This window comes from Molossus molossus, unplaced genomic scaffold (assembly GCF_014108415.1).
Source record: "Molossus molossus isolate mMolMol1 unplaced genomic scaffold, mMolMol1.p scaffold_m16_p_18, whole genome shotgun sequence".
Lineage (NCBI taxonomy): Eukaryota > Metazoa > Chordata > Mammalia > Chiroptera > Molossidae > Molossus > Molossus molossus.
In genome coordinates, this window is record NW_023425353.1 from 28,447,350 (window position 1) to 28,467,902 (window position 20,553).

The 20,553-nt window shown below is 42.4% G+C and overlaps 1 protein-coding gene across 17 annotated transcripts in view; it reads right to left on the minus strand.

Moving 5' to 3' along the window:
- Positions 1–1,397: 1,397 nt before the first annotated feature.
- The window catches only part of NR2C2 (nuclear receptor subfamily 2 group C member 2), an 88,625-nt gene continuing 69,469 nt past the window's right edge, over positions 1,398–20,553 (minus strand). For 14 of the 17 annotated variants that reach the window (XM_036267325.1, XM_036267320.1, XM_036267319.1 and 11 more), the window contains 9 exons: positions 20,346–20,493; positions 19,538–19,631; positions 17,431–17,564; positions 15,966–16,143; positions 14,413–14,534; positions 13,467–13,606; positions 11,736–11,873; positions 10,443–10,548; positions 2,796–7,720 (listed from right to left, as the gene is read on the minus strand). In XM_036267325.1, coding sequence (XP_036123218.1) covers positions 7,546–7,720; positions 10,443–10,548; positions 11,736–11,873; positions 13,467–13,606; positions 14,413–14,534; positions 15,966–16,143; positions 17,431–17,564; positions 19,538–19,631; positions 20,346–20,493 — 1,235 coding nt within the window. In that variant the 3' untranslated portion in view covers positions 2,796–7,545. The other 3 variants (XR_004960181.1, XR_004960182.1, XM_036267315.1) reach the window with 3 other exon arrangements.

Here is a 20,553-nt window from a genome sequence, read left to right on the forward strand (position 1 = left end):
TGTATTCAGGGTGATATGGCTTTTGGGAGATTGGGAAAGGAAGGTGGGTGTGTGAAGTCTAATGTGTAACTGACAGGCTTACTTCAGTTTTGTTGAATTGAAATTAAAAATATATTTTTTAAAGCCATTTTTATTTTATTTTTTGTTAGTCCTCACCTGAGGATATTTTTCCATTGATTTTTAGACAGAGTGGAGGGAGGGGAGAGAAATATCGATGTGACAGAGACACATTGACTGGTTGCCTCCTGCATGACCCCAACTAGGGCTGGGGATCGAGTCTGCAACCCAGGTATGTGCCCTTGTCCAGGAATTGAACCCATGACTCTCTGATCTGCGGGCCAGCACTCTAACTGCCGAGCTGAATCATCTCCCCATCAACATTTTGGAGGGTGTCTCGAAAAATCGATCCTCCATTCTAATACTCCTGTGGATGCTGGTTTCAGTTCCTACCATGTTTCTAATCTCAAGTGGCTGATTGCAGCATGACCTTCACACCAGCTGGCTGGGTTTTCTACTGGACTGCCTCCAGGCCTTTTCAGAGAGTTTGTTCCTTTTGGCATGTTGGCACAGCTGGTGACACAGAAGGCCTTATGAAAGCATTCCTTCCCTCCATTGTCCATAGGGCCCAGAAAAGTAGCTAACCAGAATTGCCCTGGACCAAGCCAGTGACTCCTCTTTAAAGAGATAATTAATGTCCAGTGCCTGATGGGAAAGCACCGCTGTTACTGTTTGCATGGGCCACTTCACAGACAGCAGATAATGATTCATGGAAATAAACACCTTTGTCTTCCATTTCCTACATCAATGATGATAAAAGATGGGATTTAAAATGAAAAAAAAAAAAAAGGGAGAAAATTATTAGAGAAGATTGCTATGAGAATTCTATGATTGACATGTTTTTTAATTTCATTTGCATAACCAATGTTTGCCAGATGGTTTTCAACCCTGGTCTGCTTAAGTGACCTACTTTTCTTTTTTCATTTTGAGGATTACCTGGGCAAGCCATTTAAAGCTATTTGGCTGCCATTGGGTTCTGCTAAGAATCTTGACTTAGGATCTCAGAATCCTTACCTATAAAATGAGACATCAGATGACTTCTAAAGTTTTAAGAATACATCTACTGTGGTCTGAGGCCTGACTCTGTGTCTGTGTTGGCAGTCTACGAGGTCCGGCAACCTAAGACCTGCTCCAGAAACATAAGTCCAGTGGGCCATCAAATGGACAGAGCTACAGGGTTCTGACTACTAGGGTGCTTCCTCGCCACCTACTCGGAGTTTAGGTGAGAGCACTCTGGGGACTTATGGCGGTCAGGTATTATTATTACTATTGTGAGGAAAAAGGACGAGCAAGATGCACATTAGTCTTTAATTAACTTTTAATAGTATAAACCTCATTTAGGTAGTAGTATTAAGCCACAACAATAATGCCACATTGAAACAGCATTTAATAAAATGCATAAAGCTAATTCATGCACTGCAATACTCTATATACAAACACAACAATGCAAATTCTTCTTCAAGACTGAAGACATTGATTAGATATAAAATTCAGTTTAAAAAGAACATGCTATTTTTTTTTTAAATGCCATTACATAAAGCTGATTTCAAGCTACAGCTTTCAACAGGTTTTAAACCTGGAATTAAAATGTAATGGCATAAACAATATTTTCTGTATTGGGAAGGGCAGAGGTTACAGAAACGGTCCCAAGAAAATCTAACACCCAAGTTTTCCTTTAACAGACATCTTTTAAAAGGGCTGGTAACACTTAGCTACATTTTAACAGAGTTCCAAACTACAGGTAAAAACTATGGTTCGTACTATGAAAAATGTGCAGCTTTTCAGTTATAAAACTAGTTGAACACTGGTTTACAAGGTAATTGGGAGGATATAGAAAAGTAGTTCAGCACTTGAGTTGTATGCGGCAGCAGCATTTGAGTCCATGAACGCTCTAGTTGTTAAAATGACAAATGATACTTTCCTAGAGAGAAGCCATTTATTTTTCATGTCAAGTCTACTTCCCAATGTTATCCAAATATTAAGCTTTATCACAGTCAATTGATAAATGTTGCTGAGCATTTTTTCAGCATTTATTTTTTTAGAGCACTTTTTTCTATTGTATGTATATATATTTTGAGACACCAAAATTATTGGCTTAATTGAAAGTATAGCTGGGAATTAAAAATAATCAGATGTTCCCTACCCCAAGATACTTTTTTTAAAGCTCTCAGTTTATTTTTAGATTGCTGCTAAAATAAATAGCCCCAAAGGCAATTTTTTAAAGATTTCATTTAGAGACTGTCAAGCTTCCATTGTGTTATTTGAACTGGAAAGCTACCTTCAATAGTGATTGTCACGGCGGGTAAGGACATGAGAGGTGACAATCACTGCTGGGAGGCCTGTGAAGCAGCAGGACCTTCTTTGTATCAGATGGGGAAGCTGGAGGCTGAATGGCTCAGTCTCACAAAAGGCACTGAGTACTATAAGGTCTCAATGAAGTGTTTTCAAACATTTCAACAGATTAAAAAAAAAAAGCAACCTGTGGATTATGGTTTTGCCGTTATCCAGTGATCTCTTTCAGCAGGCCAGCTTTCAACCTTCCCCCAGTCTGGCCCCCTGTGCTTACCAGGTCCACGAGCAACTACTGCTGGGCTGGGGCCTGGCTCCGAGTGCCGTGTCTCAGTTTAAAGCCCGATTTAGGGGGAAATTCACCAGAATAGACCTGAACAAGGAAAATTTGGCATCTGTAGCTTTAAGGACATGCATATCCATATTAAAATGCAATTTCATCTGAAATTTTAAAATCATAATTTAGAGAAAGTCAGTGGATTTCATTCACATGCTATAGTTGGAGAAGTAATTTAAGGTTTGTAACTTATATGCCATAAAAAGTTAGCCATCAACATTTACACTTATTTTTAAAGAATACTCGGTAGCCCCTCCCACCCCCACTGGCATTAGATGGGGATTTGTGTAGTCACAGTGTAGTGCCCACCATCTGTTGACTGAGTCCAGAGCAAGTGGGGACATTGCTACACCGGGAGCCAGGCCCCATGACAGACTGTTCTGAAACTGACCATGTGACAGAGCAAGTCTCTGGGAAGGCCAATAATAGCTGGAGCTACCAAGTTCCTTCCAGTTAGGCCATGAAGAGGTGTGTGACAACCATGTTAAAGATCCCCACCTCGTTTTTGGACATTAGGATAAACTGTCTTCCAGCTTCCTAGTCCTTGTCTGACCCTATAGAACACATAGCAATGTCATCCTGTCAGGACATTTCTGTCTGGAATTTTCCCTGGTACTGAGTTAGAGATTCTGACTTCATGGCCTTTCCCAGCCAGATTCACCTAAAGGAAAATGGAGTTAAAAATCTCAGCAAATCCATCCTGCTGAGGGACCTTGGAACACTCACATCAAATTTTCTTTAGCAACTCTTATGATAGATTCTCTTTAAAACGTTAGGAGAGTTTGGATATGTGGCTACATGTCTGTATACATAATATACATCTATGTACACATACATACTATATACACACTGTACATATAAAGAAGATATAAACACATGTACATTCATTCAGTCATACAAGTCTATAATCTGTACATGCACAATGTGCTGAGGGGAGCTCAGGGCTGGACACATGGTCGTGCAATGCTGGTGGGAGGCACACGCGGAGGTCCAAAGCCCTGTGTACAAAAGACCCAAACCCACTCTGTCTCGATTACAAATTCACATCAAAGTTAAAATATTTTCAAAAAGCCGCACAATCTAGGGAATGGAAGTGGGACAAAAGCATGGAGTCATCTGCCCTGCCTGCTCAGACCTTTCCAGGATCTAAAGGGCACTGACCTCCTGAGACAAAGGTGAATGTCAGAAGATGACACTTTTCATGACCTGGGCTCAGAGAAGAGTTGAAATGTCACCTATAGCCCCACTGCACATAAGACCATTTCCACGTGAAAGAAGGCCACATGCTTCTGAACTAACCAGGTCACAGAACTTGGGGCCACAGCCAAGGGCTGCTTGTCAGGCAGAGGGCAGGCAGGGAGCGAGACTGCTCTGCTGGAAACTATCCCAAAGGACTAGGATGTGGTTTTCCCAGAATAAAAGCACTAGATATAGCTAGAGCCCTTCTAATTCTTGGCTCCCCCCAAAACAAGCAAACCTACTAAGCAAGCTCTAATGAGGGTGTTGCTGCACAACGGGGAGCCCAGAACAGACATGTCCATTGCTATCACCATAACTGGTGCCAACTGCCTCAGAACAGTTCACATTTAATACTGACACTGACAAGCTAGAACATCCCTCTTGAGGGATAATACATAACATCTTACAAGTGACTACACCTGAAATTAAATATAAAACCCAAACAAGAACCCCAACCACAGAGATTAGACAATAAATAATGTAACCCCCAAGAAACACGTAAAAATCTCAAATTAGAAGGGTGGTAACATACTGCCTTAAAAATACTTTACAGAAATAACCTGGAAAGTATTATTTGCATGAGTAATTTGGTCTTTTTCAAAGTCTCTTCCTATCCTGTTTTACGGTTACATGTAATGAACTCCACAGATTTCAACACATAACTGTCCAACATTATCTGAGATACCACTGGAAAAGAACCCAGTTGATCACAAAGCAACAGTATGTCTGTCCCCACATCCGTTAGCCAGTGAACCTCTCCTCAACTGAGGGAGGACTGGCCAGACCAGCAGAACGGTATCTGAATAGGCCACATGGCAAAGTCCTGCTCCTGCCTTATTTCACTCTGAGATTCAGCAGGCAGAGGACTGGTCTACTTCACTAAATCTAGAGTTTGAAAGCCTTGTGAGAGTTGAACTCAAATATCTGCTTGGGATCCCTTAAATAACTTGACTTTGAGCTTACTTCTTTTAACCAATTTGGTAAGAGATGGATAGACCTGCTGTCAAATGCTTGAAACGATTTGGAGCAGCAAGAATTCAGATTGTGTGCACCTGCCCCTTAAGGAACAGGCCACTTCAGAGTAAGGCCAAGAGGATCTGGGAAACTAATGAGGACTACACAAACCCCAAAATGGTCCATGGAAATCAGCCACCACCAGTGAAGGGACTCAAGGAAAATCACCAGGTTACAATCAGCAACTTCCTAAGCTACATTGACTTTTCTCAAGGGCTATCTTGCTAGAGTGTGGCACTTCCCAATCCAAGTGTTCACTGTCCTCCTTGCTGATTATCACCTTCTCTTCCCAACATATCTAAGACTACAGCCTAGGTCTTGGCTAAGCTGCCCCAATATCTTAAGGCAAGTAGAGTCTAAAAGCCTAATAGATAAAGGGACTGAGGGAGCTGGCCTGTGTGGACCTTTTCACCAACACTGAGATCTCAGATCTGAAAGATGTGACACAATATATTTTTCCAGGGAGTCACTCTGTGATCAACAGACATGCTTACGTTTTAAAATCAAAGAAGAGAAAAAATTTGCTGTATAAGATGCATGAACATGCTTCAAAAATGCCCTCTACTAAGGGTTTTAGTAACCCTTCACAAGCAGAAATGATACAGACCCATCCTAACTCCACTGTCTTGGTCAGTTTTTTTGTTTTAATTTTGGAATTTAAAACACTTCAAAGTTACAAAACTAAAAATGTAAGCTGGTAAGATTATCCTTTCCATCATTTTATAATGGGCACCCTCACTATTCTCCAAAATTTGCTTCCAAGGTATGAACTATAAATGATAATTAAATCCACACTGGAATTAGAATTGGAGACTGTCTCAACTTAATTCTTACTAATGAATTTCATAAAGTGCTGCTAACACATCAGAATAAAGCATCCCATTTTGCTGTAAGCCTATGGCCAACTCGCGGAACACCGATGCACAACTCATGAAGTGTCCACCTTGACCGAGGGCCCGAGCCAGACCAGGGAGTGCTTAGGAGGCAGGGAGTGCACTGGAATCTTTTTGGACATCATCTGATCAAAAGATTTAAGAGATGCAAACTTAACCTTACATTGTAGTTTCTTATTCTGAGCTAAACAAAAACAAAATGCAAAATACTTGACTTAGTCTTGGGCACACCACTTTTCCCAAAGGAAATGCTTGCTGCAACTCACATCCATGGGATTTTATGGGTGCTCTTCTCTAGATAGTACTTCCTTATAACCATATTCTCTTCTTGTAAATGACGGTTGCTACAAGTTACGAGAAAGAAAATCACTCCGGGAATTAAGGGTTATTTTTTAAGGAGCAGGCAGCCTGCTTCTGCATCCATCATCCAAATGCTGCAGGGTTTGTTTGCTGGCACACACCTAGGGAAATCAAAGTGCACGGTGGGCCAGTACCACTGACTGACTTGCCGACAGAGATGCTGAGTCTGGAGACATTCTGAAAAACTTGGTATTTAAAGTCAACAGAGAACCCTTCCATTCAGCTTCACCACCACTGCCCTACCCAGGAAGGAAGATCCTGTACACATATCCCACCCCCATAGTAGTACTGAACTGGAGAAAAACAGGCCCTTCTTAGGGTGCATTTGGAACAGAAACCACAGAGAGGAACCCTCACACTCCAGGGAGGCCATGTCCCAAGACTGCAGCCACCCCAGATTGTATTGAGGAAATACTACTGTCAAGGGTTCAATATGCCCACCTTGTATTTTTTGGTCAGAAGGCTCCATCTGCCATAGTGGTGGAGGTAATTTGGGGATATTGTCAATTTGCTGCAGGAATTGGTAATTAATGTCTGACTGGTTGCAATCCAGTTCTGAGAACCAGCCACCTAAAGATGCCCCAGGTTTGGAGTAGCCTACAGATGCCTGTCACAGACCAGGACCAGAGGTCAGGGAACCTGACAAGCCTCAGCTCTATGGCTGAGGAAGGTTTTGGTTTGGGCCACCACCAACTGTGCTAGCATACTCCTACTTACTGCATGATACAGATAAGCCACATTTTCATTTGCTCACAGGAATTTAGTTCAATACCAGCAAAGTGTGCATACAATCAGGAATGATGTCTTCTTTTCTTAAACATAAGTGATTGTCTCCTGTACCCTATTGCATTTTCACAGAAATTATTAGCATTTCGGCAAAAGACATATACAGTTTTCCATTTGTCCTGCACATAGACAAGATGTTGCTAACATTATGTATCGATAAGTGCTTAGAAAGTGCTAATATTATTACCCTGGTAATTAGTAACTATTAATTCCAAGGACATTTTTAATATATACACACACATACTGTTCTCTTAGGTTCTTTTAGTTTTAATACTAGTCTCTGACATTATAAAACTTTGTTTTTTGCCCTTTGAGAATTTTTAAATACAAATTGAGTTAAAAGATTGTTCCAAAATCTGCTGCTTCATCAAAAGGCATTAAAACATTTCTTATGGCAGGAAAGGATCCTACTAGTCTTTTAGTTGCTATTGCCTGGGATTAACAGATAAGAAGGAACCAAGTAGGAAATGATGAACATTTTTACACATACCAAAATACTACTAATTCATTTTCTTTGTCTCTGAGCAGTCCTGGGAGGACACTTGCTCCTCAGCAGGTGTGTGGTGTGCACTATAGACTGGCTCCGGTGATCTGGCCATTGTACTCTGCCGTCTCCATCTTGAGGATGTAGGGGATTATGCTGTCTATCGAAACATTGCCAATGAGACCAGTAAAAAAAAGTTCTTCTGTTATGTTGGAGCTCATCAGCCTGAGTGCTGGCAGGCGGACGAGAATCCGGGCCAATCTGTAAGAGGGAGGGTCATTAGAGAAAGTGGGGTTTACTGTCCTTCAGACTTCGCCCTGGAAAGGCTCCAAGGGGCCCTGTCTGCTCAGAATTGAACCAAACAACAGATCCATCCACCATCCACCATCCACCTCTTGTTTTTTATTTTAGTTCCTCTTGTGGGAGTTTGTCATGAGGAAAAAAGTCAAAGAAGTAAGTGCAAAGCTTTATGTACAAATAATGTTCCCTTCACAGCTCCCCCCACCTCCACCAAAAAGAAAAATTTGGAAATCTATCAACAGAGGACAGGTTAAAAGAAATATGGTGTCTTGCCCTGGCTGGTTTGGCTCAGTGGTTAGAGCACCCGCCTGCGGTCTGGAGAAATATGGTGTCTTCATATAATGGATCAATACATACTCATTAAAAGGGTAATAAAGATCCATATTCACTGATATGGAAAGAAGTCCATGACATGTAGTTGAATAAAAACTTGAAAGGAGTTTGTGAAGCAGCAAGTACAGCACAGTCGTACTTGAATTTATTTGTGTGCACGTGTGTAAACAGTACTCAGGAGGATGTGCACCAGAATGCTAATGGTTGGCCTCTGGGTATTGGGATTTGGAGTGATCTTACATATTAAAACTTTTTCTGTATTGCCCTAATTTCCAGTATTCATTTAGCATTACAGTTTAAAATAAAACACTAAAACTGTTTTTCTTTTGAAGAAGCTCGAGGTGGGAGGGCACACCATGACTTTGTCACAGGCCACAGGACGCTGTGTAAAGCCATCCCACAGCTGGGAAAAAAACCTACATTTCTCATCTGCAGGAAATGTTAAATTACAGCATCTCCTCAGCTATGAAAAATGATGAAGAAAATTATGTATACTCATTGAATATTAAAATTTTAAAAATGGTTACCAAGCCTTACTTTATATTTTATGATTCCAACTACACATACATAAAAGCTTTTGGAAGTAAATACATAAAATGTTAACAGGTATCTCTAGACAGTGGTATTTACAAAGTTAAACATTTCCTTTTTGCTTTCCACAATGTCCTAATTTTCTTCTATAGTGAACATTATATGTTGTTTTTTAAAAGGGAAAATATATTAATATAATGTGAGCAGCATTCTAGCACCACCATCCACTCACCCAGCCACCGTGAGTCTCACAGGGCACACAAAGGTGAAGGGGACACCACCACAGACCTGGAGGGGTTGACCGCTGCAGGGTGTCAGGAAGTCAGCAAAGGCAAATCAAGGAGGACTTCCTGGAGCATGCCACATCTCAACTGGGCCTTAAGAGGCTGGCTAAAATGTCTTTATCAGCAGAGATGCAAAGAATGGGGAGGAATGAGATGGTATTTCAGGAGGAACAAACAGTATGAGAACAAGCATAAGGATGGGAAAGACTAAAAAAATGAATTGTATAAACAATTTTAGGGCTGTTTCTTTGGGAACCATCTTTGAGTGGGTTTCTGAATTACTGAGAAAGCCTCCCTTATTTCAATTTTGGTCCCAAATGACCTGGCCTGCTCCCTTCTCCTCCAGGATCCCTGACTGGACAATGACTTAGGATTTTTTTCAGAACATCTACTTTCAAAGACCAGAGAGTTGCTACTGTCAAGGTATATTCTAGTGTGCTGTGGCTTTGCCAGCAGCCCCCAGAGGGGCATTTTCAGCCTCTTCTGTCTGTAGGCATTATATGGGAATAGGCCTGTGGCCTCTCCAGGGGACAGCTTGCCTTCATACCTGGCTGGATATATGAGTTCTGGGTATGGGTGCATTACTTGACAGTCTATGCATATTGAGGCTCAAGATATTCTAGATTCATGGTGAGTCCTCATGATCCCAGTAGAAAATGGATCCTGCTTTGGCAAAAGCTGCCTGTGGGCCATGGAGGTGTGCCTAAAACAGAGGTAGGCTTTCTGCCAGCAGGGCCCCCAATCACACCAGAGAAATGGTCCTTCTGGGGCCAAGACACAAATTGTGGTGGAAAATGTTAAATTTTTTGCTTGATAGGGCCCCAGAAAGTTATGTAGCCTCCAGTGGGTTGGAAGTAGTCATGGGGAAAGAGCACTTCTATTCCTTGGCTGGAAAGCCTGCCAGGCATTCTGCCCTATTTCAGAACAACTTGTGTGTTCAAGTCTGCATGAAACAGGCTCATATATATATTTGCTGCCCAACCAACAGACAAATAATACAAATTAATTTTCATCCAAATAAAGGGAATTTTAAAAAATCAGTTTATCTGAGGGTAAAATTACTATTTTATACAGCCTGCTCACTGCTTTATAGGGGTCAGATTTGGTGTCTGTCAATGAAAACTTTTCTGTCAAGTACTCTAGCATTGCCTCTTGAGTAGATATTGACCAGAGGAACAGAGCCTCCAACTGTTCTGGACAAAGGGGTGTCTCCATGAGGACTCATGCCTCGTGCATGTCAGCACCAGAGGAGACCACACAGCATCAACTCCAACCCCCAAATCACAGAGGAGCAACCCAAGGTCTTAAAGCCCAGTTACCCAGCAACACTGGGATGGCCTGATGTTCCTGACCCTCCCCGTACCTGGCACTTTCCACACTCCATTGCCCCCATGTAAAATGCAATAATTAAGGTGTGATCAAAAGGAGGCTTTACCAGGTTGCTAAAAATAGAAAGGCTGACATAATTTATATCTGCAACTACAGATCCAGCCATACTCCACCCCTCCTTGAGCAAAGAAGCCTGCATGTCTCACCGGTAGGTGTCTTCTGAGTAGGTTTTCTGAACATAGTCCTGTAACTCCATCTGTGCCTTTTCTTGGAATTTTTCAATCTGGCTTGTGCTAGTCAAACCTGGATGATCTGAAAAGAGAAAAGTGGCCCTAAATTGTCCTCTGTATTCAGAAAACCTCATGGATTTCTTAGAACTTATTTTTAATAAAACTTCTGACAAATTTCTCAAGCACAATAGATTAAACTCTGAAAGCTGATCAGGTTTGAATATTGTTAGAACACTGGATTTCCCTGTGCTCAGCCAAGGTCTGGAGGTACCCAGGAGGGACTGAGCTCCTGAGTAGTTATCCCAGCCTCAGCAGCTCCAACTGCTGGTCCTGGAAATTTGACTTCCACTACTCTAGAAAGCACATCGATTTTAAAACTATCACATGAAATTAGAAATTAAATTTCTAGATATTAAAAAATGTTTTTATTGACTTTTTTTAGAGAGAGAGGAAGAGAGAGGGAGAGAGAAATATCCATGAGAAACATACATCAATTGGCTGCCTCCTGTGCTCTCCCTACTGAGGATCCAGCCTGCAATCTGGGCATGGGCCCTAACCAGGAAGGAATCCGGTGACCTCTTGGTGCATGGGTCGACACTCAACCACTAAGCAACACTGGTCAGGCTATTTTCTAGATATTTAATCACATTTTTATTAGCTAGTCTGTTGTTTGTGAGTGGAAGGTTGGGGAGAAAGGGAAAGGTTAAGCTGTGTACAACCCCAGCTGTTGAACACAATGGTAACAGCCAAGGGGAAGTGAGTGAGGCCTGCCCAGCCGTTTCTTACTTTCCACTAACAGTCCTGCTGCCGCTTCTTCACCTGCTGTAACCACACCTTTTCATGTGCCCTGCAGCAGCTGCTGCTAATGCCCTCCACAGAGACTATGAGTAAACTTGTGGTTTCAATCTGTACTGGGTTATATATGCTAACATAATCTGAAAGTTTGCAAAGAGCAAAACAAATCAAAACAGACAAAAAGCATACAGGAGGGAGAACACACTATTTTGTATGCCGTAACCTGTTTGGCCAACGGTTTAGATTACGGATTAAATCTATTCAGTATAAAAAGCCATTTCTTTGGGACTGTAAGAGCAAGAATTTAAAAGAATGCACGTATTTATGTAAGCTAGCAAACACACCTATTATGAGTACATTCAATCACAATCTGGCAGGGCTCTCTACACCAGACAACTTCACAACACATTCATGTTCACAAACATCAGTAGACACAGGTGGAAAACATTTATGGACCACCACTGCATATCTTACCGGGGCTAAAGAGAACTATAGCTTTAAGGTATGCATACTCATAGCCATCTATATCCAGCTTTGCCATACTGTTACAGAACTCCTGAAGCTTCCAGATGTGCTCCATGACTTGCTTTATCCGGTCGCCAGAAAGTTTATCTAGAAATCAACATCACAGATCCCTTAAGAAAGGTTGATAAGAACAAGAACACGAGCATCTTTGAGGGGAAAGAGAATAACTTCATGTTTTAATGAAAAACCAGTTATCTCAAGATAGTCAAGAGCTTCATTTTCCAGTTGAAGGTGAAATGACAACAGGTATCCTAATTCCAATTTATTATGTAATCTGCCTCAATAATGAACCCTTGGACCAGCGATTCTCTCTGGCCCTATACTGGGCAGCACCTTTGTCCTATAGTATAAATTACTAATTCCTTTTATTCTGTGCTTAAGACTCATCTATGCATACTTATCAATGGTTAGGTTTTCTAAGTCTCTGCAAACATTTAACAAATATTTCCTAACCTGAAATATTTTTTTGTCTTGTTTTGTTTTTTTTATCCTCACCCGAGGACATTTTTCCATTTTTTGTTCAGATAGAGTGAGAGAGAGAGAGAGAGAGAGAGAGAGAGAATCAACGTGAAAGGGACACATTGAGTGGCTGCCACCCACACAACCCAATCAGGGCCGGGGACAAACTGCAGCCGAGGTACGTGCCCTTAGCGGCAACCGAACCCAGGTCTCTCTGGACCACAGGCCGATGCTCTAACGCTAAGCCAAACCGGCCAGGGCTTTTTTTTTTCACTTGTCAAAACAACTCTATATGCTATCTAATTTAATCCTTGTAACAATCTTTTGCTAAGGGGTATCAGCATTACACTCAGTTCAAAATAAACTAAAAGCTAATTTGTGGACAAATCTAACAATCTGATAAAATGTTATATAGGGTTTTAAAAAGCACCTTTTTGTAACTATTTTAAAGGAATAACTACAAAAACAAAGGTGTGAGTAGGTAAGTCACTTGCTAGATATAAAAAATCTGGAATGCTCAGTTACAAGTACAGCTGAATTCCCATTCAGCTGGAAGTGTAGACTGTCAGTATTAGTCTCGAACCATGGCCATGCTCCACCTAGACAGTGTCTTCAGGACATGCAGCATGTGGACAGACTGCACTGGCTATCTCCCAGTCCCGACACGCTGGGATCTGACCACCAAATGTTAGATGGTTGCAAAAGATCTTAGAAGAGAGTCATCTGTTCATTCACAAGCAGATGAGTGATGTAACTGTCCTGGACCAGGGTGTCTGCATGACCTAGGCTGGTGCCTCAGCTCCTCTATTTTGCTGTTTCATTTGGGGCAAGCCAGGGACCTTACTGGGACCTGAGTTTCCCCACATGTAACACTGAGATAATAGTTTCCACTTTATATGGTTGTGAGGATTTGTGAAATGTTACACATGAAAGGGTAACCTGTTAATGAAGATGAAAACATAAACTAATCATTCTAAAAACACCACTATATGTCTATGTTGCAGGAAGTTGTCAACTTTTTTTCACTTATCTTTTTTCCCCCTTTCATATTCATTATTATGAAAAAAAGGCAATCAGGTAGAAATTTAAATGTTGACAAGATCCTATGACTTAAAAGTTAAACCTCCCTCAGCCTGTGGATGGTGTGGGGCACTAATTCACTAGCCAATTTGCAATGGGCCAGCCTAGATGGAGATATACTCCCCCATGTCCCGGCCCTACCTTCCTGGATGCTGTTCTGCAGGTGGTTGACGATGGCGGCCAGGATAGTGGACAGACTCATGACCTGAGCACACTGGGCCAGGCCAAGGGTGAAGAGCTCATTCCAGCAGGCCCGCACCAGGCTGGTGTTGCAGTCCTGCCTGGGGACACAGAGATGAGGGTGGGTGGGGGTGCAAGCTGGCACTTCTCCAAACCCCAGCATGCCCCAAACATGTGGATTTGATTCAGCAGGTGTGTTGAAAGTCTATGCCTATGGTATATTCAGGATCATTCTCTAAGAACACCACTGTCTAACAATCTCTAAACTAAGACCCTCTGAGGGATAAACTATCTATTCTCTTAAAAATGATTCTCTGAACTTAAGTAATGAGAAATTTTAATAGGTATGACTAACCATCATTTATTATAGCTCTCTAAATCTGTAGCTGTCCTGACATGGCTGTCATGAGAGGACTAAGAGCCGAATGTAAACTCTAAAGGGAGGAGACACTCTACACTAAGGCTCAGGAACCAAAGGCCTGCAACCCTGCGAGGGAGGAGCTGGCACTGTAGTATGGAGGAAGTCATCTGCCTCTAATTACTACCTTGAGTAATTTATACTTAGGATGACATGCTGGTGCACTGCAAATTATGTCCTTAATTCAGATGCCCCCAGATGCAGCATGCTCCTATTTGTGTCCAATTTTAGGATGACTCCTGCTTCTATTCATCTCCACCCTCAGCTCCTAGTTCTAAGTCCTCAGCATGTGGAGAGGATTTGATGAAGATTTGAAGAACACTACAACCGTAGCAACCATGGTCCCCTGCTACGAGAGTCCACAGTCTATATTTAATAAGAAAAACAGATCATAGGAACAAACTGGAAGGGCCCTCAGAGATCTTCCAGGCAATTCCTAAAGAGGGGAAGGCCCTTGCCAGAGGATACAGAGAGAAAAAGGCCACTTACCCAAGTGCCTGAAAAGCTGGGATTGACCTGGCCCAGTGCATGGAAAGGAAAAGCAGGCGGGACGCAGACTCGCAGATGTAGTGCACGTTGAGGTACTCTGGCATTGGGCTGGGCATCGTTAGCTGAAGAGAGAATGTACAGAGCACAGGAAGTGATGAAGGGACAGAGGATGGCTTGGTTTGTCAATATGAATCCCTGTTGCGTTTCAACATCATGGCAGCCAGAGCCACGGTCTCCGATGTTGAGGCTATGTGGACTCATGCTATGAAGTGTGTCCTCTGCAGGGGGCACTGACACCAGCTCCCCATGGTTTCTTGCCCAGTGAACTAGGGTTTGAATGTGGAATGATGGTTACCTATACGAAGACATACTTTTCAACTCTTATTCAACTCAATTATTTGTTCTAAGGTAAATCCATTTTAAGTTATAGGTTAAAGTCTAAATCAAATTGGAAAAAAGGGGACAATTTCCTGGATTAACAGACATTTGATTTGGTAGGTGGCCTCAAGGCAACAGTGAATGAGAGGTGAGCAGAAACCCAAATGGTACGAGAATATCCTACCACCAGAATGTCAGGCCTGGGCTCCAGGAACTCCAGTCTAGAAGGAGCTCTAATGCCTTTGAAGCTTGAATCCCACTGGAGATTTATGTCCTCAGTACCTATGGGCAATTATAAGCAGGGACCCAATCTTCGTAAGTGACTGGCCAGATCTCTCTAATAAAGAATGCTGGGGGAACAGGAAGACTCAGTCTAGAGACACAGAGATTAAGAGGACCTCATGGAAAGTGGGAGTGTCCTATAGAAGTGAGGCCAGTGGAAGAGAATGTGGGGAAGACCTATGAGGGCTTCACAGTACCCATCAAGGATACCTGAGATCTACTTTCTTTTTTTTCCAAATCCTCACCCGAAGATATTCTTTTCCAGTTATCTTCAGACAGAGTGGAAAGGAGGGAGGGAGAGAGGGAGGTAGAGAAAGAGAGAGAAACATCGACGTGAAAGAGACACATCGACTGGTTGCCTCCCGCACGACCCTGACCAGGGCTAGGGAACTGAACAACAGCCAAGATATAGCTTGGCCGGAATCGAACCTGCGACTCCTTGGTCTGTGGGCCGATGCTCTTAACTGCCAAGCCAAACTGGCCAAAGCCTGAGATCTACTTTCTATAGCTCTAGAGGGCAAGTGGTCAGGACCAAGGGTGGGCATGAGGGCTGACTGCCTGCTGTTGGAGAAGACCAAGGTACCTGCCTCAGCTTGTACTGCAGCCAGGCCATTATCAGAAGGTGGAAGGCAGAGCAGTCAGCTACTAGCCCTTGCTGGTCAGCACCACATCAGCCTACCAAGGTTACCTTCAGAGTCAAATGTCACTGTGAGCAAAAGACGAGTGAAAATGCTTCATAATGGAAATATAGTTCTAGAATACATTATCCTGATCAAACACCACAATATAAAAATGAGCTCACTCCAAGGTTTGCTTTTTAAACTGAGACCAGCTTTGTACAAAACCCCTCTCCTAGCAGTCTGGGGGCATGTGGTTAGGCCTAATACACTCACCTTAAATGTGACGTGAGTGTCTGAAAGGAGAGGGCCTTCAACCTCAATGATGGGTGTGGACTGGTCTCTGCTGATGACATGGATGCTCCCTCCTCCACTGGTGTCTATCCCATCTGCCAGGCTTGGAGGCGAGGAGCTGTCTGTGGTATTAAGTGCTTTAGCTAAGGTATCAAATGCCCTGTGAGCAAAATTGAAGCAAGCAAGTGTTGTAAATCCACAGCTTTTAGGGGAAATGGACTCTAGCTGAGACATAATTTAGAAAAACAATGCACTGAAGAAAGACCTGCTGAGAAAAGGGGTAACAATGAGTGTGTCTATGTACTGTCTATACATCACCTTGGGCGCTAAGCTATATATTATTATTTTCCCCTGTAATTATTACTATTATTATTTTTAGTCCTCACCCGAGGATATTTTTACATTTATCTTCGGGGGGGGGGGAAGGGAGGGAGGGAGGGAGAGGGAGGGAGAGAGGGAGGGAGGGGGAGAGAGAGAGAGAGAGAGAGAGAGAGAGAGAGAGAGAAAGAGAGAAACATCATGAGAGACACATCGATTGGTTGCCACCCGCACGACCCCAACAAGGGCCAAGGACACACTGCAACCGAGGTAGGTGCCCTTGGACGGAATCGAACATGGGACTCTTTGGTCCGCAGGCTGATGCTCTAACTGCTGAGCCAAACCAGCCAGGCCTGAAATTTTTATTTTTTACAACTACTCACCAAGGTAGAATTCTCTTATTTTATAGATGTGAAAGCTGAGGCTTAGATGTGTTAAACAACTTTCTAAGACTAACCACAAAGTAAGTGGCAGAACCAGATCCTATCCTCTTTCCACTGGATCAGATCTAAATTTTGCTATCAGACCACAAGTGAACATAAGGACCAGCACACTTGTGTGACCCAGACATGCACCTGCCTGGCCTGGTAATGGGCACAAGTGGCCACTCCCACAGTGAAAGGAGCAAATACCAGAGCCACACTGCAGAGAAGATACGCCCTCGGCAGCCAGTTGCAGATGCCTGGGACCAGTTAACACTATCTATCACCTAACAGCTACCTACCCTCGGCTCTACACTCACTACCTACCTGGAAAAAATATATATGAAAAAAATAGGTTAAAACAGAATTGGGAAAAGAGAATGACCTATTAATATCCAGGCACAATAAACAGCGACTGACAAGTAACATCTGTCTACTGAAGAGCTTTCCCCTGCTTCCACTGAGTTTCTCAATGTTCCTTTTCATTGTTTGGAATGAAAAGCAATTTTGACTGTTTCATATCATAGAAGTGGGTCCACATTCCCATAGTTAAAATGTGAAAGGAGACAGATGTGTAGGGGCACTGTGACAATTTTGCAATCCTTGATTAACCACAGGGTGGGTGTCAAAATGCTGCCACCCACTCTCCCAATGCAGTGACTGAGTGTGCACATCAGTGGGGAGCCTCCACCCTCATGGGTTCGTACCGAGTAATCTCACTTGCAGACTGGTCCTCCGGCTGCATTTCTGAAGTGTCACCATTGTTAAGGGATTCACTTAGGTTGGCAAGGGAGGTTACTACATTTGCCAGTGTGCCCAGAGCTCCTTGGCTTGTTTCAGCCTATTAAACAAAAAATAACATTAAAAGATGAATACACATGATGAATACACACACGTACACACAAATGACTCTCAAGACAATGAAGGTATATTGTTGGTTTAAAAACAACTTCTGAGGGGATATGACTAGCACAGGGCAGCACAAGGAAGATCTTTCTGGTGATGGATTCGTTATATATCTTAATTGTGGTGGTAGTTACACAAACCTATACATGTAATAAAATGAAAGATCAAAACGAGATAAATTGACTATCATCAAAATTTAAACTTTTGTGCTTCAAAGGACATTATGAAAGTACCCCCTCCCCCCACACACAAGACAACCCACAGAATGGGAGGAAATATTTACAAATTATACACCTCATAATGGTTTAGCTGCCAGAATATTAAAAAACTCTTACAACTCAATAATAAAAAGACAAGTCAGTTTAAAAAATGGGCAAAAGATTTAAGTAGACATTTCTCCAAAGACATAAATAGCGATAGCACATGAAAAGATGCTCAACATCACTGGAAATGTAAACCAAAACCACAATGAGATACCACTTCACACCCACTAGGACGGCTATAACACACACACACACACACACACACACACACACACACACACACACACACACGAGAAACAGATAACAAGTGTTGGAGAGGATATGGAGAAACTGAACCCTCATACACAGCTGATGGGAATGTAAAATGGTGCAGTCACTGAGGAAAACAGTCTGGCAGTTCCTCAAAAGTTTAAATACCAAGTTACCATATGACCAGCAATTCCACTTCTAGGTATATACATAAGAGAAATGAAAACATATGTCCACAAAAAGGCTTGTACGCAAATGTTAATAGCAGCACTATTCATAACAGACAAAAAGTAGAAACAACCCAAATGTTTATCAGCTGATGAATGAATAAATAAAATGTGGTATAGCCAATTAAAGGCATGTTATTTATCAATAAAAAGGCACAATAGAACAGTTGCTGTGAAATCCCTTGGTAGTCAGAAGTTTTAAGTTTATTCGATTCTTTCTTTCAGTATTACAATTTTCTCTCTACTCCACTACCCGGTCAGTCCCTGTCCTGAATGTTTCCTGGGTGACAGCAGTGAGCCAGGTGTGATTCCCAGGTCACACATATCATCACTGACCAAAGACAGAAAGCTCAAAGCCCAGCCTGAGGTCTACTAGGTAGAGTACAGCTCTCCGTGCCAGCCAATTTTTGCCTTTTCTTTCTCAAAAGAGGATGCTCCCTAATGTACTGGGTGTGCATGTAAACAAATGAGAAAGTAGCCTGCAGTCCCAAATCTGGCTCTAACGTCAGCAGCAATGCCATTAGTGCTGCTACCAAGTCACTCCTTTCAGAAAAAAACAATCAGACCTCAGCTGTGGCTGGCTGCTACTTCATTACTTGGGTCAAGATGAGAAACACAATGGATTCCTTTGTCTGGATAAAATCCTCCTCTTACAGTTATCTTTATAAGAGTTAGCCAGCTGTCTCTCTCTCTTTCAAACTGACCAACATCTTTCCTCCACAAGTTAAATTCCCTATGACTGATTTGTTCTATCAGTTTTAGAATTGTTAGAATCCTGGCTGAACTTCCTCCTGAAGATCATCTAATAAAACGGATCTAGAGGCTTCTGTAAAAGGCCATCTTAGGAAAGTAGCTGTTTCCTCAGCATGCCAGTAGTTTGCCAATGTGTGTACCAGGGGGAAAAATCTTAATAGAGAAAAGAACCATAGACCTTTCACCAAATTGAACTCTAGACCCTGTTATAATAACTATGACCAGCCATCCCTGAGTTTCTGAAAAGCCATCAGCATCCCTAAAATAAATCACAGGGGGCTGAATCACAAAAAGTAAATTGAGAAGCAGAAGGTCATGCTCTCAGCATGGTCTCTGAAGGCCAAGAAGATGGTTTAAACATTTAGAAAAGCAGTCTGCGCTGCAACATAAAAATGGAGAAGAAGGTATAACATCACCTTGGAATCTGTGGCCAGGAGAACAGTACCATCCTCACGTATCAAAGGTTGCTGGATGTTCACAAGCATCCCTGGATCAAGAAGACCTGTTTGTCTATTTAAGACATAAAGAAATCCAGAGTAGCTTCCAACATTTAATGCACAGTATGATCATGCTATATTTCCTTGTCCCTTCCACATCTGCAGGGCTGTCTGAGTAGAAGAAAAGCTCTAACTAGGCTGAGACACCAAATGACTGAACAACCTCCCTTTTCTCTACAATGAGATGTGCACACAGCCCGGTCTAATAGCCTGAGACAGGATGACACACAGATGCACATCCCCAGGGCTTCCATGCTGACAGTGGACTGTGGCCACTCTGCCAAATACCGTTAAACTTAATCTTCAGAATGTCACCAAGCATTCTCAATTCTAGTTCTTGCTAAGATACATTGGGATTTCTTGTTTTCTTTCTCTGTTCCTTTTGAATTAAGTTCAATAGATTACAGTTAAAAGAACACATAAAATTAACTTGTGGCACTATCTGAGACCATACCCAGGACTTAGCCCCACTCTTGAATTACAGAACTGTTTACAGGACATAATCTGAGCCCTTGAAAAATTCTGACCCTACCAGCCATCCTCAGCACTGTCCAGAGGGTTGACTAGAACAGCTCCAGAAAGGGTGGGACAAGGCAAGATAAGGCTGATGGCTGTGGCAGGCAGGTGGAGAGCCATATAAGTCCCCTTTCCAAGAAACATCTGTGCCTCCTCTGATCAGCAACAAAGGCTGATGGTAGTATTATCCTTTGTCAAAACAGGAACTGACCTTGCTCCATCTCTATCTGCCACAAATGTGGGAGTGGCAATCAGAGGACTTCTCAGGTCCTTCCGGATATAGATTTTCTCAGTTGAAGCAGCACAATTGCTTGGTTTCTCCCGCTGCACATCAAAGGGCTTCCGTTCACTCTGTACAGCTTAAATCACAACATAAATATTCATGTTTAAAGGAAAGATCTGAATCAATAAAAACAATT